This window comes from Amblyraja radiata, chromosome 17 (assembly GCF_010909765.2).
Source record: "Amblyraja radiata isolate CabotCenter1 chromosome 17, sAmbRad1.1.pri, whole genome shotgun sequence".
Classification (NCBI taxonomy): Eukaryota; Metazoa; Chordata; class Chondrichthyes; order Rajiformes; family Rajidae; genus Amblyraja; species Amblyraja radiata.
Window position 1 is genome coordinate 45,576,740 of NC_045972.1, and position 21,904 is coordinate 45,598,643.

A 21,904-nucleotide genomic window follows, 5' to 3' on the forward strand; every position below is an offset into this window, starting at 1 on the left:
CTACATTTTATCTCTGTTTGCTTTGTTGTCACCTTCTCCCAGCTAACAATGATCTATTCTACACTTTCCTTGATCTCCATTCCCTTTGCCCTGTTTTCACACCTTACACCTCCTGATCTATGTATCTCCCTCTCCCCTGACATCAGTCTGAAGAAGGGTCTCCAGAAATGATGCCTGACCCGCTGAGTTACTCCAGCGTTTAGTGTCTATTGCCAAAGTAATGTTCATGCCTATCTCAGAGATCAACACTGTTTCAAAGAGAGCAGATACAAGGATCATAAGTGATAGGAGCAGAATTAGGCCATTCGGCCCATCATGTCTACTCCGCCATTCAATCATGGCTGATCCATCGCTCCCTCCTAAACCCATTCTCCTGCCTTCTCCCCATAACCCGACACCCATACTAATCAAGAATCTATCTATCTCTGCCTTAAAAATATCCATTGACTTGGCCTCCACAGCCATCTGTGGCAAAGAATTTCACAGATTCACCACCCTCTAACAAAAACCTTCTGAGTGTTTCCCAATTAGAAGCCTTGGATGAACCATGAGGTCCGCATTCTTCTGAAGTCCAGCTCCCAGGCATTCAAGTCTGGAGTTACAGACGTCTACAAGAAGTCCAGATACGACCTTGGTAATGCCATCAAAAAGGCCAAAGGGGACTTCTGCTCCAAGCTGGAGGATGAGACAGATGTTCGGCAACTGTGGCTTGAATGCCATCACCTCTTACAAGGCGAAATCAGGAGGCAGCTCAATTGTCAGCTAAGCATCACTCCCTGACGAGCTCAATGCGTTATACGCACGCTTTGATAGGGAGAACACTGATGTGCCTTCCCGTGCTTTGAGAGGTTGATTATGGCACATATCAACTCCTACCTCGACAAGAACCTCGACCCACAGCAGTTCACTTGGGTTCGGCAACTTGAACGTCCAGGAGCGGAAATGGATGCAGAAAGTTGTAAACGCTGCCCAGTCCATCATCGGCTCTGACCTCCCCACCATCGAGGGGATCTATCGCAGTCGCTGCCTCAAAAAGGCTGCCAACATCATCAAGGGCCCACACCATCCTGGCCACGCACTCATCTCTCCGCTACCATCGGGCAGAAGGTACAGGAGCCTGAAATCTGGTGCATCTAGGTTCAGGAACAGCTTCTTCCCCACAGCCATCAGGCTATTAAACAGACTCTGAACTACAACAGCCTATTGCACTTTATCTGTTTATTTATGTGTATATATATGGTCTATGCTATTTAGACACACTGATCTGTTTTGTATTTATGCCTACAATATTCTGTTGTGCTGCAGCAAGCAAGAATTTCATTGTCCTATCTAGGACACATGACAATAAACTCTCTTGACTTGACTTGACGAACAACTCTTCACCCACTACCGTCTTAGTCATAGAACAAAGAACAGTACAGAAGATGGACACAAAATGCTGGAGTAACTCAGCGGGACAGGCAGCATCACCGGAGAGAAGGAACAAATGGTGTTTCAGGTCGAGACCCTTCTTCGGACAATAGAACAAGACAGCACAGGAATGGGCCCTTCAGCCCACAATGTCCTGGCCGAACATGGTGACAAGGTAAACATGACGCCTTCTCGACCTCCACACGGTCCATATCCCTCCATTCCGTGCAAATCCACGCGCCGATGTAAAACTCTGAAACATCACCATTGTATCTGCCGGCAGCGCCACGTTCCAGGCACCCACCCTCTGTGTAAAAGTAATGGTGAGGGTTGAGGAGTCTAAAACTAGAGGGCATCATTCAATAAAGAATGAATAAGTTTATTGGCCAAGTATTCACATACAAGGAATTTGCCTTGGTGCTCCGCCCGCAAGTGACAACCTGACATACAGTGACAGTGAGGAATGACACATAAAACGTTAATAATAAAACATTATCGATTAAATGGGTGGGTGGGAAGATCTTCATACCTCGTTCTTCTTGGTTTCACCGATGAAGTGCTTGGCAACGTGTCCAGGCAACACATTTTCCAGTAAAAGGCGATTCAGATTCTCCATGGTCTCAATTTCCTCTCTCTCCCGTTTAAATTTATTCTTCCACAGGAAGTCTAGTCGACAGTAATACGCATTCTGTAAAGAGGTAGAATACACTGTTTTGTCTGCATCTCACTCAACGACTCAAAATAGTCACGGGTACATCATGGAAGGTAGACACAAAACGCTGGAGTTCCTCAGCGAGACAGGCAGCAATCTCTGAGGAGAAGGCATGGGTGACATTTCGGGTCGAGATCTTACTCGTTTTCACAGGGAACATGCTCCCGATGTTGGGGGAGTCCAGAACCAGGGGCCACAGTTTAAGAATAAGGGGTCAGATCATTTAGAACTGAGATGAGGAAAAACGTTTTCACCCAGAGAGTTGTGAATCTGTGGAATTCTCTGCCTCAGAAGGCAGTGGAGGCCAATTCTCTGGATGCTTTCAAGAGAGAATTAGATAGCGCTCTTAAAGGTAGCAGAGTCAGGGGATATGGGGAGAAGGCAGGAACGGGGTACTGAATGTGGATGATCAGCCACGATCACTGCGAATGGCGGTGCTGGCTCGAAGGGCCGAATGGCCTACTCCTGCACCTACTGTCTATTGTCTATTCAGTTTGAGTTACGACAGTGACTATTAAGTTCAATAGGTTATCGAGTGCTCTACCAGTAATGAAAATAGATGAGGTAAACGCACAGAGTCTCTTGCCCAGAGTAGGGGAATGGACAACCAGAGGACGTAGGTTTAAGGTGAGGAGCGGGGGAAAGATTTAATAGGAACCCAAGGGGTAACTTTTTCACACAAAGGGTGGTGGGTGTATGGAACAAGCTGTTTGTTTGACGAAGGGTCTCGACCCGAAACGTCACCCATCCCTTCCCTCCAGAGATGCTGCCTGTCCCGCTGAGTTAATCCAGCATTGTGTGTCTATCTTCAGTGTAAACCAGCATCTGTGGTTCCTTCCTTCACAATCTATGATCGACGACAGTACTTTTACCTGTTTTATTAAGAACAGCAGTGTGAATCCAAACAGGAGGAGGTAAAAACTAGCCATAATCTTTGGATTTTTCGTGGGACTTGGAGTCGCACTAAAGAAAAACAAAATGGACAATATAAGTTGCTCCAAATTATTGCAATATTGTTCCAATATCATCATCGGCTCTCGGCATAATCGATTTACGATCCACATGAGAAAGGTGATGCTGCACCTTTTTAATGACAAATATATACATTTTTCAGAGTCCCGGAATTGAAAAATAAAGCACTGTTTCTTTTCAGCATTAAGTAACTAAAGATGAATCTTGTCTTTCGTGAGTTCAGGGCGGCACGGTGGCGCAGCGGTAGAGTTGCTGCCTCACAGCGCCACAGACCCCGATTCGCTCCAGACTACGGGTGCTGTCTGTACGGAGTTTGCACGTTCTCCCCGTGACCTGCGTGGGTTTTCTCCAGGATCTCCGGTTACCTCCCACACTCCCAAGACGTACGGGTTTGTAGGTTAATTGGCTTCTGTAAATTGCTCCTAAGGTGCAGGATACGAAACTGGGATAACATAGAACTAGTGTGAATGGGTGGAGGTTAATTGGCCCCTGTAAAATTGTAAATTGTCCCTAGTGTGTAGGATAGCGCGCGTGTAAGGAGCAAACGTCGGTCGGCGCAGACTTCTCGAGCCGAAGGGACTTTCCACTCTGTATCTCTAAATGTCTAAATGTCTGAAGTCTGAAACAAAGTGTTGTCTATCAGTGAGAGAATAGAGAGAGAATATATTACAGAAGATTATAATTTTCCGTTGGTGAAATCATAAGATCACAAGTGATATGAGCAGAATTAGGCCATTCGGCCCATCAAATCTACTCTGCCATTCCAATCGTGGCTGATCTATCTCATAAGATCATAAGTGATAGGAGCAGAATTAGGCCATTCGGACCATCAAGTCTACTCCGCCTTTCAATCATGGCTGATCTATCTCTCCCTCCTAACCCCATTCTCCTGCCTTCACCCCATAACCTCTGACACCCGTACTAATCAAGAATCTATCTCACTCTGCCTTAAAAATATCCACTGACTTGGCCTCCACAGCCTTCAGTGGCAAAGAATTCCACAGATTCACCACCCTCTGACAAAATAAATTTCTCCTCATCTCCTTCCTAAAAGAACGTCCTTTAATTTTGAGGCCGTGACCTCTAGTCCTAGACTCTCCCACCAGTGTGCGAGACTCTCCACATCTTTCCCTCTCAACCCCATTGTCCTGCCTTCTCCCCGTAACCGCTGATGAATAATCATACCTGCCGTAGAGAAATGTCTTATACTGCTCGAACAAGAAAGCGCAATCCTTCAGGAAAATGATGTTGTAGACCACACAGGCAATAATTAGGAGGAGAGCTTTGACTTCAAAGCTAATCCTGAGGAAGACTGAGCAGGCGATGAGTCCCAGGATACAACAGCACACGTAATACTACAAAAAGTAAAATTAAAATAATTAGAATATGCACGTTATTGAACAATTAATCAATCATTTGAAAATGTTATCCTTAGAGATACATCCCGGAAACTGGCTCTTCAGCCCGACGAGTCCATGCCGACCAGCGATCACCTTTTAGGGCCTCGACCCGAAACGCCACCCATTCCTTCTCTCCAGAGATGCTGCCTATCCCGCTGAGTTACTGCAGCTGTTCGTGTCTATCTTCGGTGTAAACCAGCGTCTGCAGTTCCTCACCACACATCACCTCTCGCACAGTCTGACACGTAATTTTACCAATTAACCTGCAAACCTGGACGTCTTTGGAGTGTCGGGGGAAACCGGAGCACCCGGAGAAAACCCACGCAGGTCACGGGGAGAATGTAAAACTCCGTACAGACAGCACCCGCAGAGTCGGGATTGAACCCGGGACTCTGGCGCTGTGAGGCAGTAACTCTCCCGCTGTGCCATTCATGAGATGAAACTATGTTTGACCAATGTCAGCACAGCTGGTACAGCTGCTGCCTTACAGCACCTGGGACCCAGGTTCAATCCTGTCCTCGGGTGTTGCCTGCTAGCACGTTCTCCCGGTAACCTCGTGGGTTTCCTCCGGGTGCTCCGGTTTCCCCCACACCCTAAAGACGTGCGGTGAATTAGCCTCTGTAAACCGCCTCCAGTGTGCAGCGAGCGCATGCGAAAGTGGGATAGCATGGAACTAGTGTGAGCGGGTGATCGCTGCTTGGCGTGGACCCGGTGGGCCGAAGAGCCTGTTTCCATACTGTATCTTTTAATCAATCAATTTCAAATCAATCAATAATCTATGGATATATTAGGCGCGGAGGCACCGGCTTGTACACAGTTCCTATTAAGATTCATAATTATGGCTTCGGATTTAATAATAGACAATAGACAACAAACAATAGGTGCAGGAGTAGGCCATTCAGCCCTTCGAGCCAGCACCGCCATACAATGTAATCATGGCTGATCATCCCCGATCAGTACCCCGTTCCTGCCTTCTCCCCATATCCTATCTTTAAGAGCCCTATCTAGCTCTCTCTTGAAAGTATCCAAAGAACCGGCCTCCACCACTGAGGCAGATAATTCTACAGACTCACATGTGATGAGCATCATTCTCCTGCCCTCTCCCCATAACCACTGACAACCGTATTATTCAACAATCTATCTATCTCTACCTTGTGTTATTAATGCAGCAATATTTTTTTACAAGAGAAAATGGATGTCTCATTATTGGAGTTAAAAAAGTATAGTGTCCCATTACACGACTTACAAACACTAAAGTGATCTCACGGCATCGTGGCATAATATAACACAGAAACATTTTAATTTGCAAGTGTCAGAATGAAAAATCACGAGTGTCTCATTGCCATAGTATGTACCGAATTGGAACAATGAAATTCCTACTTGCAGCAGCAAAATGTAGATATACTCACTGGAAGATAGTAGTTCTCACACCCTGAAGAATTTGTCTTATTTTGTAAGTTATCCTAAAAAATAGAACTATAATGTTTAAAACAGCGTACATTTTTTAACCACAAAGTGCAGTTCTAAAATAAGCAAGTTAGCAGTTTTTCTTATATAATCTTTAGCCATTAAATTGGACACACGTGTCTTTAGCAAAATTATGTGATAAATCATACAGTAAGGGGAATGATTAAGGACGCCATGGTGGAGTTGCAGCGCCAGAGAACCGGGTTCGATTCCGACTACGGGTGCTGTACGGAGTGATCCCCGTACAGGGCCGGTCCCACCAGCATGCGCCTGCATGCAGCGAGCGCGACCAAACCGGAAGCGGGGGCCACGCGGAGGTCGAGTGAGTGACATGAAGTTCGAGCGAAGTCCGCGGGAAGTTCGCGCGTGATGTACGGCGTTAAGACGCTGCGTCCGGCGTCGTGACGCTGCGCACGCCCGTCGAGGTGGTGCGTACGGCGTCGAGGTGGCTGCGGGCCGGCAGGCCGTTGCCGCGCGGAATTTTTGAACACGGTCAGTTTTTCGGAGCCCCGCTCGATGTCGGGACCAGCTCCGCACAACTCCATACGGCTCCGGCGATCGAAGTGGGACCGGCCCCGCGAGGCCGTACGGCTCAAGCGACCACGTTAGGTCGTGCTTGCCGCATGGAGTCACATGCTCGTGGGACCGGCCCTTTATTATTACCGCCTTTTTTTTTTGCGGTGGTTATGTTGTATGTCTCATTATCGTAGTTAACAACATTTACTGTTTCATTAAAGATGGACACAAAATGCTGGAGTAACTCAGCGGGACAGGCAGCATCTCTGGAGAGAAGGAATGGGTGACGCTTCGGGTCGAGATTCTTCTTCAATCCCGATGAAGACTGATCCTACTTCAGTTATTATCTTAAGCCGCGCCGGGCACCGGCATTCAATGTGATCATGGTTGATCATCCCCAATTAGTACCCCGTTCCTGCCTTCTCCCCATATCCCCTGACTTTAAGAGCCCTATCTAGCTCTCTCTTGAAAGTATCCAGAGAACCTGCCTCCATCGCCCTCTGAGGCAGAGAATTCCACAGATTCACATGTGATGAGCATAATTCTCCTGCCTTCTCCCATAACCACTGACACGCGTACTATTCAACCATCTAGCTATCTCTATCTTGTGTTATTAATGCCAAGTATGTACACATACAAGGAATTGGTGGTTATGTTATATGTCTCATTATCGTAGTTAACAATATTTACTGGTTCATTAAAATTGGACACAAAATGCTGGAGTAACTCAGCGGGACAGGCAGCATCTCTAGAGAGAAGGAATAGGTGACGTTTCAGGTCGAGACTCTTCTTCAGTCCCGATGAAGACTGACCCTACTTCAGTCATCCTCTTCAGACTGTGAAGAAGGGTCTTGTCTCTAGAGCACCAGAGATCCAGGTTCGATCATGACTAGAGGTGGTGTCTGCACCGAGTTTTACGTTCTCCCCGTGACCGCATGGGTTTCCACAAAAGATAGACACATATTGCTGGAGTAACACATACTGTTCCATTGCCCTAATGCTGGTGTAAAGCCCCTGTCCCACTTAGGAAACCTGAACGGAAACCTCTGGAGACTTTGCGCCCCACCCAAGGTTTCCGTGCAGTTCCCGAAGGTTCCCGGAGGTTTTTGTCAGTCTCCCTACCTGCTTCCACTACCTGCAACCTCCGGCAACCATCTGCAACCTCCAGGAACCGCACAGAAACCTTGGGTGGGGCGCAAAGTCTCCAGAGGTTTCCATTCAGGTTTCCTAAGTGGGACAGGGACATAACTCAGTGGGTCAAAATGTACTGGACAGGTCAGAGACGATACAAAACAGTTCAGTACCTTTTCATACCTCTAGTTTCCATCTCCCCTAACGCTCAGTCTGATGAATGGTCTCGACCCGAAACGTCGCCCATTCCTTCTCTCCAGAGATGCTGCCTGGCCCGCTGAGTTACTCCAGCATTTTGAGTCTATAGTTCCTACCTACACTAACTGTTCCATTGCCCGACTGCGAAGCACCAAAATACTTTCAAGTTACTGCAGCATAATCTAATACACCAAGGCAACATTTTATTTGCAAACAACAAAATGGAAAAAAATATATAGATATACTCACAGTAAGATTGTAAGTCCCATTTCCTGCAGCATTTATGTTGTTTTGTAGGGAATGCTAAAAAGAAAATAGTATTCAAAAGTGCACGTCATTTTCAATGATTCGAAAATGTGTTAAGCAGCAGCTTCTGCACATAATTGGTGGAACACTGAAGTTGGTTCATGCAACGATTACATTCGATGTTGATGGCCCAAGGCCAGCCAATTAACCGATCAATTGAGTTCATTAAACAAAAAAAAATCATTTTTCTCTCTTGAACATCGGGCCGCCCGTAGCGGCGACTGCGGAGGGCTCAAGGGCCCCGACCATGGGTGAACGAGGAGGAAGATGACTGAACTTTATTGCCTTCCCTCACAGTGGGAAACGTTGATTCCGCTGTGCGGGGATGCTCATGTTAAACTCTATCGTGTATTGTGTTATTTTTTATTCGTACAGCTGTATGGCAACTCAAATCTCACACGGTACCGATTGGTGCATGTGGCAATAAATGTAACGTAACATTGAATTGGATAATACTTGAATATTGAATTCTCCGGTTTTTGGTAACATCTTCGCACCATTTTTTCCTCTTCTTTCCCCTCCCTCTCTTTCCTGTGGCCAAACCCCCTCCCCCCATCCCCCCCTAGTTCACACCCATTTCTCCCACTATTCTAACCCCTCTTTCCTTCCCCTCCACCCCTTATCTCCCATCTCTCTCCCTCTGACTTTACATTCAGCTCCTCTCCTGACCTGAGACTATTCTTCCTTCAGGCCCCTCTTGCTTCCTATTCATCTCTGGCCTTTGTCCACCCATCTCGCCAGGGCCGGCCTTAAGCCAATTGGACCGCGCTAGGGTAATCTACTCTCGGCTCGGGTAGATCTACCCCGGGTGGAGGGGGGGGAGAGGGATAGACAGGGAGGGGGGAATGGAGAAGGGGGAGAGAGGGAGGTGGGTCGTTCCCTCACGGTTCCGGGGCAGCGCTCCCGCCCCTCCAGTCGCCGTGCTTCACGCACACAGCCACGGCTTCCCCCCTCTCTCTCCCCGGGGAGACGCGGTGATCAATACAGGGAGGGCCGGGCCAGGGGTTGGAGCAACGTTTACAAACCTCGGCCTGTGCTCACACCCGTCCGCCCAGCATCCGCTCCCGCCACCGGGGGGAGAGGAAGGGGGGGGACCACACAGCATGCGCCTGCATGCAGCGAGCGCGACCAAACTGGAAGTGGGGGCCGCGCGGAGGTCGAGTGAGTGACATGAAGTTCGAGCGAAGCCATCTTTAGCCATTAAATTGGACACACGTGTCTTTAGCAAAATTATGTGATAAATCATACAGTAAGGGGAATGATTAAGGACGGCACGGTGGCGCGGCGGTAGAGTTGCTGCCTTGCCGCACCAGAGACCCGGGTTCGATCCTGACTACGGGTGCTATCTGTTCGGAGTTTGTATGTTCTCCCCGTGACCTGCGTGGGTTTTCTCTGGGATCTTCTGTTTCTTCCCACACTCCAAAGACGTGCATGTTTGTGCGTTAATTGGCTTGGTATAAATATAAATTGTTCCTAGTGCATAGGATAGTGCTAGTGTGCAGGAATCGCTGGTCGGTGCGGACTCGGTGGGCCGAAGGGCCTGTTTCCACACTGTATCACTAAACTAAACGAAGGCACTGATTAATACTGCGCTCCCAATATCGTTACCAGCACGCAACCTAGATGTCTGTGGCTAGAAGCAACAACCTGGAGGTGGCAATATATATTGGAAGTCTAAGGGCAGAAATTGGTATTTTTAAGTGGTTACTAAATTGGATCCTCAAACAGGCATTCCTCTATGTAATTCACCTGAAGACGAATCAATTAATTAATTAATTAATTGATTAATTAACTTGTTTAATGGCCAAGTATGTACACATACAAGGAATTTGCCTTGGTGCTCTGCTCACAAGTAACAACACGACATACAGTACTGCACTAGAATCGAGCTGCCTCACAATCACAGGTAGGTTCATTTGTTCTTGTTACAAAAAAGGCATCACTTTTTAACTTTGTTATTATTATCGCCACATTTTTTGCGGTGGTTATGTTATATGTCTCATTATCGTAGTTAACAATATTTACTGGTTCATTAAAATTGGACACAAAATGCTGGAGTAACTCAGCGGGACAGGCAGCATCTCTAGAGAGAAAGAATAGGTGACGTTTCAGGTCGAGACTCTTCTTCAGTCCCGATGAAGACTGACACTACTTCAGTCATCCTCTTCAGACTGTGAAGAAGGGTCTTGTCTCTAGAGCACCAGAGATCCAGGTTCGATCATGACTAGAGGTGGTGTCTGCACCGAGTTTTACGTTCTCCCCGTGACCGCATGGGTTTCCACAAAAGATAGACACATATTGCTGGAGTAGCACATACTGTTCCATTGCCCTAATGCTGGTGTAAAGCCCCTGTCCCACTTAGGAAACCTGAACGGAAACCTCTGGAGACTTTGCGCCCCACCCAAGGTTTCCGTGCAGTTCCCGAAGGTTCCCGGAGGTTTTTGTCAGTCTCCCTACCTGCTTCCACTACCTGCAACCTCCGGCAACCATCTGCAACCTCCAGGAACCGCACGGAAACCTTGGGTGGGGCGCAAAGTCTCCAGAGGTTTCCATTCAGGTTTCCTAAGTGGGACAGGGACATAATTCAGTGGGTCAAAATGTACTGGACAGGTCAGAGACGATACAAAACAGTTCAGTACCTTTTCATACCTCTAGTTTCCATCTCCCCTGACGCTACGTCTGATGAATGGTCTCGACCCGAAACGTCGCCCATTCCTTCTCTCCAGAGATGCTGCCTGGCCCGCTGAGTTACTCCAGCATTTTGAGTCTATAGTTCCTACCTACACTAACTGTTCCATTGCCCGACTGCGAAGCACCAAAATACTTTCAAGTTACTGCAGCATAATCTAATACACCAAGGCAACATTTTATTTGCAAACAACAAAATGGAAAAAAATATATAGATATACTCACAGTAAGATTGTAAGTCCCATTTCCTGCAGCATTTATGTTGTTTTGTAGGGAATGCTAAAAAGAAAATAGTATTCAAAAGTGCACGTCATTTTCAATGATTCGAAAATGTGTTAAGCAGCAGCTTCTGCACATAATTGGTGGAACACTGAAGTTGTATTGTATTGTATTGTATTCAAATTTATTGTCATTGTCTCAGTTAGAGACAACGAAATGAATTTCCCTTACAGGCAGTATCAAAAAAATAAAAATAAATAAATAATAATAAATAATAAAACATATTAAAAATAAAATAGAATTTAAAAAAAAGCACAAACACTGAAAGTCCACGACACAACATAACACAGTGGCACCAAGGTGAGGAAGGCACCATAGTCCAGCCAGCCTCCCCTCCGTTCTTCCCAGATGTTCACTCGTGGTCGAGGCCTTCCTAGCACCCGCAGTCGCCGCCCCGGGCGGCCCGATGTCCAGGCCCTCACGCCGGGCTGGTGGAACGCCGACGCCGAACCAACCCCGAAAGTTGGTTCATGCAACGATTACATTCGATGTTGATGGCCCAAGGCCAGCCAATTAACCGATCAATTGAGTTCATTAAACAAAAAAAAATAATTTTTCTCTCTTGAACATCGGGCCGCCCGTAGCGGCGACTGCGGAGGGCTCAAGGGCCCCGACCATGGGTGAACGAGGAGGAAGATGACTGAACTTTATTGCCTTCCCTCACAGTGGGAAACGTTGATTCCGCTGTGCGGGGATGCTCATGTTAAACTCTATCGTGTATGGTGTTATTTTTTATTCGTACAGCTGTATGGCAACTCAAATCTCACACGGTACCGATTGGTGCATGTGGCAATAAATGTAACGTAACATTGAATTGGATAATACTTGAATATTGAATTCTCCGGTTTTTGGTAACATCTTCGCACCATTTTTTCCTATTCTTTCCCCTCCCTCTCTTTCCTGTGGCCAAACCCCCTCCCCCCATCCCCCCCTAGTTCACACCCATTTCTCCCACTATTCTAACCCCTCTTTCCTTCCCCTCCACCCCTTATCTCCCATCTCTCTCCCTCTGACTTTACATTCAACTCCTCTCCTGACCTGAGACTATTCTTCCTTCAGGCCCCTCTTGCTTCCTATTCATCTCTGGCCTTTGTCCACCCATCTCGCCAGGGCCGGTTTTAAGCCAATTGGACCGCGCTAGGGTAATCTACTCTTGGCTCGGGTAGATCTACCCCGGGTGGAGGGGGGGGGGAGAGGGATAGACAGGGAGGGGGGAATGGAGAAGGGGGAGAGAGGGAGGAGGGTCGTTCCCTCACGGTTCCGGGGCAGCGCTCCCGCCCCTCCAGTCGCCGTGCTTCACGCACACAACCACGGCTTCCCCCTCTCTCTCCCCGGGGAGACGCGGTGATCAATACAGGGAGGGCCAGGCCAGGGGTTGGAGCAACGTTTACAAACCTCGGCCTGTGCTCACACCCGTCCGCCCAGCATCCGCTCCCGCCACCGGGGGGAGACGAAGGGGGGGACCACACACGCACACGCACGCGCACGCACACGCACACGCACCCGCACCGCACCCGGCGAGAACGGCCAGGAACATCGGGCCTCCGTAGAGGCAATAGCGGAGGCCTCAATAGGCCTGAATTTGGGAGAACTGGGGATGGGGACTGGACATTGTGCCTTCCCCCACAGTGGTAACCATTGTGGGGGGATGATTTTTGTGTGTAAGTGAATATTTTAGTCTGTGTCCAAGATGGCTGTCGGAAGGGAGAGTGGACGCTGGCGCGGTTTAGCTGCCGCTGCTCTCTCTTCACATTGTGTTTTTGATTTTTTTGTCTTTGGATCGAATTCTGTCTTTAATTTGTGTATTGGTGATGTCCTTATTATTTATTTTACTCCGATTATATGTTTTTTACTCTTGTTAAATTCTGTAAGGTGTCCTTGAGACTTTTGAAAGGCGCCCACAAATAAAATGTATTATTATTATTATGATCATATTGAATGGCGGTGCAGGCTCGAAGGGCCGAATGACCTACTCCTGCACCTATTTTCTATGTTTCTATGTTTAAGTGTAGGAAGGAACTGCAGATGCTGGTTTATACCAAAGACAGACACAAATTGCTTGGGTAACTCAGCGGGACGGGCAGCATCTCTGGAGAAAAGGAATGCGTGACGTTTCGGGTCGCCACCCTTCTTCAGACCTCAAGGGTCTGAAACGTCACCAATTCCCTTTCTCCCGAGAGATGCTGCCTGGCCCGCTGAGTTACTCCACCATTCTTGGGTCAAACTTCGTTACAGTAATATATTATACTGAAGGACAAAGCGTACATCGCGTTACGGTAATTAACAACAATCTAGCTCTCCACTGGCCAACAGAAGCAGAGAGTGATGTAGAATTATCTGTGGCGTAATCTAACAATCCAAGGCAAACCTTTACAGGCAAGAATCACTAAATGAAAAATAATATTTGCGTCTAATCACGAGATTTGTCTCATTTGTCTTGCAGGGCCTTTCTGGTATGGAATACTAAAATAAAAAATATATAATATTCAATATAGCATGTGTAGGTAGAGTTGCTGCCTTACAGCGCCAGAGACCCGGGTTGAATCCCGATTACGGGTGCTGTCTGTACGTTCTCTCCGTGACCTGCGTGGGTTTTCTCCGGGTGCTCCAATTTCCGCTCACACTACAATAGACAATAGACAACAGGTGCAGGAGTAGGCCATTCGGCCCTTCGAGCCAGCACCGCCATTCAATGTGATCATGCCTGATCATCCCCAATCAGTACCCCGTTCCTGCCTTCTCCCCATATCCCCTGACTCCGCTATTTTTAAGAGCCCTATCTAGCTCTCACTTGAAAGCATCCAGAGAACCTGCCCCCACCGCCCTCTCAGGCAGAGAATTCCACAGACTCACCACTCTCTGTGAGAAAAAGTGTTTCCTCGTCTCCGTTCTAAATGGCTTACCCCTTATTCTTAAACTGTGGCCCCTAGTTCTGGACTCCCCCAACATCGGGAACATGTTTCCTGCCTCTAGCGTGTCCAAGCCCTTAACAATCTTATATGTTTCAATGAGATATCCTCTCATCCTTCTAAACTCCAGAGTGTACAAGCCCAGCCGCTCCATTCTCTCCAAAGATGTACAGGTTTGAAGGTTAATTGAATTGGTATAAATGTAAATTGTCCCTAGTGTGTGTAGGATAGTATTAAGGGCCTGTCCCACTTGCCGTTTTTTTTGGCTACTGCCGGCATCATTGACTGATGTATCAGGTCACCAAAAATGTCACGGGTGACGCGGCGTGATCACGTATTGACGCGCGATGTTTCCTCAAGTGTCGCAACATTTTTTTTGTCGCCGCTGGATTTTGAAATGTTCAAAATCTTTTGGCGACGCTGATATGACGTCGGCAGTCACCAAAAAAATCACCAAGTGGGCCAGGCCCTTTAACGGACTGGATTGGACTGGATAGAGTGGATGTGAAAAATCTGTTTCCACTAGCGGGAGAGTCTCGGACCAGATTCAAGATTCAAGAGAGTTTATTGTCATGTGTCCCTGATAGGACAATGAAATTCTTGCTTTGCTTCAGCACAACAGAATATAGTAGGCATGAATACAGAACAGATCAGTGTGTCCATATACCATTATATAAATATATACACACATGAATAAATAAACTGATAAAGTGCAAATAACAGGCTATTAATGTTCAGAGTTTTGTCTGAGCCAAGTTTAATAGCCTGATGGCTGTGGGGAAGTAGCTATTCCTGAACCTGGTTGTTGCAGTCTTCAGGCTCCTGTACCTTCTACCTGAAGGTAGCGGGGAGATGAGTGTGTGGCCAGGATGGTGTGGGTCCTTGATGATACTGCCAGCCTTTTTGAGGCAGCGACTGCGATAGATCCCCTCGATGGTAGGGAGATCAGAGCCGATGATGGACTGGGCAGTGTTTACTACCTTTTGTAGTCTTTTCCGCTCCAGGGCGCTCAAGTTGTCGAACCAAGCCACGATGCAACCGGTCAGCATGCTCTCTACTGTGCACCTGTAGAAGTTCGAGAGAGTCCTCCTTGACACACCGACTCTCCGTAACCTTCTCCGGAAGTAGAGGCGCTGATGTGCTTTCTTTATGATTGCATCAGTGTTCTCGGACCAGGAAAGATCTTCAGAGATGTGCACGCCCAGGAATTTGAAGCTCTTGACCCTTTAAACCAACAACCGGTTGATATAAACGGGACTGTGGGTCCCCATCCTACTCCTTCCAAAGTCCACAATCAGTTCCTTGGTTTTGCTGGTGTTGAGGGCCAGGTTATTGTGCTGGCACCATATGGACAGTCGCTCTATCTCTCGTCTATACTCTGACTCATCATATACTCATCACTCGTCTATATTCTGACGCCCCACAACAGTGGTGTTGTCAGCGAACTTGATGATGGAGTTCGCACTATGACTGGCTACGCAGTCATGAGTATAGAGTGAGTACAGCAGGAGGCTGAGCACGCTGCCTTGAGGTGCTCCCGTGCTGATTGTTATCGAGTCTGACACATTTCCACCAATACGAACAGACCAATACGATCAGAGGGCACAGCCTCAGAATAAAAGGACGTACCTTTAAAAAGGAGATGAGGTGGAATTTCATTAGTCAGAGGGAGGTGAATCTGTGGAATTCATTGGCACAGATGGCTGTGGAGGCCAATGGATATTTTTAAAGCAGAGATTGACAGATTCTTGATTAGTACGAGTGTCAGGGGTTATGGGGAGAAGGCAGAAGAAGGGGTTGAGAGGGAAAGATAAATCAGCCATGATTGAATGGCGGAGCAGACTTGATGGGCCAAATGGCCTAATTTTGCTCCTAGAACTTATGTATTTATGAACTTAGTGCGGTGATCGCTTGTCAGCGCAGACTCGGTGGGGTGAAGGGCCTGTTTCCGCGCTGTATCTCTAAACTAAACACATAGTTTTTGTTGATAATGTGTACTTTTAAAATAAGATAGGCTGCAGTAATTATTTTAGTTTAGTTTAGTTTAGAGATACAGGCCCTTCGGCCCCACTGGGTTTGCACTGACCAGCGATCCCCGCACACTAACACTATCCTACACACACTAGGGACAATTTTTACATTTACCAAGCCAATTAACCTACAAACCTGTACGTCTTTGGAGTGTGGGAGGAAACCGAAGATCTCGGAGAAACCCGAAGATCTCGGAGAAACTCTCCTACACACACTAGGGACAATCTTTACACTTATATACCAAACCAATTAACCCACAAACCTGGAGTTTTTGGGAGGAAACCGAAGATCTCGGGGGAAAACTCACGCAGGTCAGGGGGAGAACGTACAAACTCCGTACAGACAGCACCCGTAGTCGGGATCGAACCCGGGTCTCCGACGCTGCACGCGCTGTAAGGCAGCAACTCTACCGCTGCGCCACCGTGCCACGAGTCGAATGTGGGAAAAAAAATTTCAATGATGTTACTATTGTTACTCACCAAGTTCAAAACCGAAATGACCAAAACAACAACGATTACAATCAGAGTCAGTGGCAGGCGTAGTATCGGTTTCTTGGTAACAGCCTCAGAGATTCCAAAGAATGGATTTGATGACGAGCTATTATTCATCCAGAGCTTTCAAAGGAGCAGAAAATAATAGTACATTGGAATGTTAGTTAGTTCGCTTTGATTATCGTCACGTGTGCCGAGGTACAGTGAAAAGCTTTTGTGGCGTGCTATCCAGTCAGGAAAAAGACAATACGTGATTAAAAGGAGCTAAAGGCTCAAAGGATCGAATAGTGAAAGGCAATAGACAATGGACAACAGGTGCAGGAGTAGTCCATTCGGCCCCTCCGAGCCAGCACCGCCATTCAATGTGATCATGGCTGATCATCCTCAATCAGTACCCCGTTCCTGCCTTCTCCCCATATCCCCTGACTCCGCTATCTTTAAGAGCCTTATCTAGCTCTCTCTTGAAAGCATCCAGAGAACCGGCCTCCACCGCCCGTTGAGGCAGAGAATAGAAGGCCTGGATAGAGTGGATGTGGAGAGGAAGTGGGAGAGTCTAGGACTAGAGGCCACAGCCTCAGAATGAAAGGATGTTTAAGGAAGGAGATGAGAAGGAATTTATTTAATCAGAGGGTGGGGAATCTGTGGAATTCTTTGCCACAAAAGGCTGTGGAGGCCACAAGTCAATGGATATTTTTTAAGGCAGAGATGGATAGATTCGTGATTAGTACAGGTGTCAGGCGTTATGGGGAGTAGGCAGGAGAATGGGGTTAGGATGGTGTCAGCCATGATTGAATGGCGGGGTAGACTTGAGGGGCCGAATGGCCTTATGGAGCGCAGTCAAGGGTGGGATTCGAAGGGACTCGAGGGAGTACAGAGAAGGTTCACCAGACTGATTCCTGGGATGTCAGGACTTTCATATGAAGAAAGACTGGATAGACTCGACTTGTACTCGCTAGAATTTAGAAGATTGAGGGGGGATCTTATAGAAACTTACAAAATTCTTAAAGGGTTGGACAGGCTAGATGCAGGAAGATTGTTCCCGATGTTGGGGAAGTCCAGAATAAGGGGTCACGGTTTAAGGATAAGGGGGGAATCTTTTAGGACCAAGATGAGAAAAAAACATTTCACACAGAGAGTGGTGAATCTCTGGAATTCTCTGCCATAGAAGGTAGTTGAGGCCAGTTCATTGGCTATATTTAAGAGGGAGTTAGATGTGGCCCTTGTGGCTAAAGGTATCAGGGGGTATGGAGAGAAGGCAGGTACAGGATACCGAGTTGGATGATCAGCCATGATCATATTGAATGGCGGTGCAGGCTCGAAGGGCCGAATGGCCTACTCCTGCACCTATTTTCTATGTTTCTATGAACGCACACCACCAGAGGAGACGGGCGACCCGCATGCAGCGCCTTTGACCGCTCGCCCATCCTGACGGTATTCAGGATGCTGCCATTCTTTGGCAATTTGTAAAGCAAGATCTCCAATCTCCAAAAATACAATGGTAATTAAAAGCAATGTTGGTTCATTGTCTTTCTTAACACTTAAGCTTCACGTTTGAAACATTTGTCCACACGAGATGAAATTTGAGGAAATATTGGCATTTTAGTTAAAAGTACGGCAAAATATTATTCCAGTCTGAAATGGTCAGAAGTTTTTTCCCAAGGGTCAAATGCTAGACGTCTCTATGGAGCGATGGAAATAGGCAACGTTTCCGGGTCAAAACCCTTCATCCCTGAAGAAGAGTTTTGACCCGAAACGTTGCCTATTTCCTTCGCTCCATAGATGCTGCCTCATCCACTGAGTTTCTCTAGCATTTTTGTCTACCTTCGATTTTCTAGCATCTGCAGTCCCTCCTTAAACAAATGCTAGAAGTCGTAGCTTTAAGGTGAAAGGGAGAATGTTTGAATGAGATGTGCGGGGCAAGTTTTGTTTTAATACAGGGAGTGTCTGGAACGAAGATGGGCACAAAGTACTGGAGTAACTCAGCGGGACAGGCAGCATCTCTGGAGAGAAGGAATGGGTGATGTTTCGGGTCGAGACCCTTCTTCAGATCTTTCAGTGCCTGCCAGGCCTTGCCAGGGGGCAGTGGTTGAGGCAGATGAGGCATTTCAGAGACTGTTGGACAGGCAAAATTGATATGCAGGGAATGGAGGGATATGGATTCTGTGCAGGTAAGTAAGATTTGGCATCATGTTCGACACGGACATTGTGGGCCGAAGGGCCAGGTCGCGTGCTGTACTGTTCTATGCTCACTGATGAGGCACGGATGCTCACTAATTGGTCAAATGGCCTGTTTCTGCATTGATATTGTGACAGGGTGGCACGGTGGCGCAGCGGTAGAGCTGCTGCCTGACGGCGCCAGGGACCCAGTTTTGATCCTGACTACAGCCGCTGTTTGTGTAGAGTTTGCACGCTCTCCTTGTGATGCTCCGATTTACTCCCACATCCTATCATCATCATCGGTGGTCACTCGAAACGAGTATGACTGTCCTCTCATGGAGGACGCCCGTGCGTGACTTTGTTTAACGTGGGGAGACTGGTGCACAGACAGCCACCCCACGGTCCTTGACAGATCTGGGTCAGGATCCAGTGGCATGGAGTCCAAGACGACCGGAGACCCTTATCTGCTGCAGCCTTCATCCGCCTTCCCAGCCGTTGTGACGCTCCACTAAGGTCAGCCATCGTCCTCCGCCTGTTCCACCATTGAGGTCTTGGTTGGATTGCTCTTTGTCAGGGACCTCCCCCTCGACCTTACCGCCATGGGTGGCCCTACCAGGAGCGTAGCTCCAGACGGCATCGCTCTCAGGATCTCAGGTCCACACAAGCTTCTCCACCACGATAAGGTGACAATCCACTATCCCATAGACATGCAGACGTACAGACTTGGCTTCTGTAAAATTGCCCCTGGTGTGTAGGATGCGAAAATGGGATAAGATAGATAACGCTAGTGTGAACGGGCGATCGCTGGTCGGTGTGGACTCGGTGGGCCGAAGGGCCCGTTTCCACGTTGAATCTCTAAACTAAACTGAAAGGTAATGAGCAGAGCACGCATCAGTATTTGAAGAAGGGTCTCGACCCGAAACGTCACCCATTCCTTCTCTCCAGAGATGCTGCCTGTCTCGCTGAGTTACTCCAGCTTTCTGTGTCTATCATCAGTACTTGATGTAAGATATCAGCCGGTTTTAAAAGCGATAAGATCACAAAGAGTCAAGCTTTTGGTGAACGTGTGTGTGACAAAGGCCAGTAGATTATCTCATTTACAATGTTTGGATTCAACTCACCTTCACATAACCGGCAAAGGAAACAAAAAGAATTATCAGAAGCACGGCGGCGGCAATTCCAAATGATATTCCCAGGAGAAAATCTCTATTGAGAGAAACATACTTAGTAGAAGTCAGGTTGGAAAAAAATATATTTTTTTTAAAGTGTTTAATATTTAATAATACTTACAGTGGCATGACCAGCAGATGGACCACAAAGATGGAAAAGAATATCAATGTAGCACAACCAACATAATATCGCATGTGCGGAAGACAAACTGACCGATACTGGAAGAAAAAAAAGAGGTGGCCGTTACAGGGAGGGAGGGAGGGAGGGAGGGAGGGAGGGAGGGATGGAGGGATGGAGGGATGGATGGATGGATGGATGGATGGATGGAGGGATGGATGGATGGATGGATGGATGGATGGATGGATGGATGGATGGATGGATGGGTGGGTGGGTGGGTGGATGGATGGGTGGGTGGATGGATGGATGGATAGATGAATAAATGGATGGAAGGATGAATAAATGGATGGATGGATGGATGCTTTATTGCCACATGTGGCGAGCCACAGTGGAATTCGTTGCTTTACACACCCAGGGTATGTGAATAGTCGCCACATAAAGGGCATCGACAAAGTTACAAATATCCCGCTGAAGTCCTCCTTTGTTCTCCTCCCGCCCCCCCCCCCCCCCCACCATCGTGGTGGGCCCCCATGCCAGGTTAGATTTCCGTTGGGTGATGATGTAAAGGGATGTCAAACGAACAGAAATAAATGTGTCCGTAATAAAGATAAACTGGAGCCTTATCGGTTGTACGGTGTCATAGAATATAGAACATAGAACAGTGCAGCACAGGAACAGGCCCTTCGACCCACAACATCTGTGCCAAACATAATGCCAAGTTAATGGCAGGGGTTACGGGGAGAAGGCAGGAGAACAGGGTTAGGAGGGAGAGATAGATCAGCCGTGATTGAATGGCGGAATGGATTTGATGGGCCGAATGGCCTAATTCTGCCCCCATCACATGAACATGAACAATGAGAGGTTTTTCATTGAAATAACTTGAATAGGTGGCTCAGTAAACGCACATTTGTTACAAACACTTACTGCTTTTTCCAGTCCCTTTTCACTGAAAGATGGCGTTACCCCAGTAAAAATGTCGCATTTAATTGATTCTCTGCAGAAAGACGTGGGAATCAATCAATGAGAATGCCGCGATCACACAAGTACTAAACTGTTGCCAGCTAGATCAATTACCTCCATCACAAAACCTAATCTTTATGTTAATTCATCTATTTCTTCCATTGCAACAAAATCAACTGACCTCTCCCTTAAATTTTAGAGATACAACGTGCAAACAGGCCCTTCGGCCCACCGAGTCCGTGCCGACCAGCGATCCCCGCAGACTGGCACTTTCCTACGTACTGGGGACAATTTACAATTACAGAAGCTGATTAAGCAAATTTCTCTGGAGAACATACCTGTCCATGCTCTCAGGGAACACTGCCTGACCCATTGAGTTACTCCAGCACTTTTATTTTTTTTTGTAAACCAGCATCTGCAGTTCTATAATCTAAGATGTTTAAGTGCCTGACCATCTAATGTATCTGATGAATTTTATTTTTTACTACAGTAATCTTTTGTGTAATATTAACATTTTGAATATCTAGTTCAACTTTTTTTTTAGAGGTACTAGTTCACTGTAACAGCACGTACCATCATAAAAATGTATTTTGAAAAGTTAATACTCTTCGTACAATGGGACCTAATCGCCTGGAGAAAACGACATTCACACGCATACACATACGCAAGCACACGCGCACACACACAACGCACACACACGCACACACACACAATGCAAACAAATACGTGCACAAAAACACATACACAGGCGCACACACACACATAAACACGCACAGGCGCGCACACACACAAAGCACACACACACGCAAAGCACACACACATGTGCACACGCACACACATGCGCGCACACACAAACACATGCGCACATGCACACACAAAGTGCGCACACACATACAAATGCACACACACACACAATGCACACACACACACACACACAAACGCATGCACACGTGCGCACACGCACACACAATGCACACACACAAATACATG

General features: G+C 47.3%; 1 protein-coding gene across 3 annotated transcripts in view; it reads right to left on the bottom strand.

The window, feature by feature from the left end:
* Nucleotides 1-21,904, bottom strand: part of adcy7 (adenylate cyclase 7) — a 52,217-nt gene that overhangs the window by 9,499 nt on the left and 20,814 nt on the right. The window contains exons 13-22 of one of the 3 annotated variants that reach the window (XM_033036358.1): nucleotides 20,879-20,948; nucleotides 19,958-20,055; nucleotides 19,789-19,873; nucleotides 16,499-16,633; nucleotides 13,498-13,542; nucleotides 11,026-11,079; nucleotides 5,904-5,957; nucleotides 4,280-4,449; nucleotides 2,995-3,085; nucleotides 1,940-2,098 (exon numbers count right to left, since the gene is read on the bottom strand). In XM_033036358.1, the coding sequence (XP_032892249.1) occupies nucleotides 1,940-2,098; nucleotides 2,995-3,085; nucleotides 4,280-4,449; nucleotides 5,904-5,957; nucleotides 11,026-11,079; nucleotides 13,498-13,542; nucleotides 16,499-16,633; nucleotides 19,789-19,873; nucleotides 19,958-20,055; nucleotides 20,879-20,948 (961 nt within the window). Of the gene's footprint in view, nucleotides 1-1,939; nucleotides 2,099-2,994; nucleotides 3,086-4,279; nucleotides 4,450-5,903; nucleotides 5,958-8,055; nucleotides 8,110-11,025; nucleotides 11,080-13,497; nucleotides 13,543-16,498; nucleotides 16,634-19,788; nucleotides 19,874-19,957; nucleotides 20,056-20,878; nucleotides 20,949-21,904 lie in introns of all 3 variants that reach the window. The other 2 variants (XM_033036359.1, XM_033036360.1) reach the window with 2 other exon arrangements.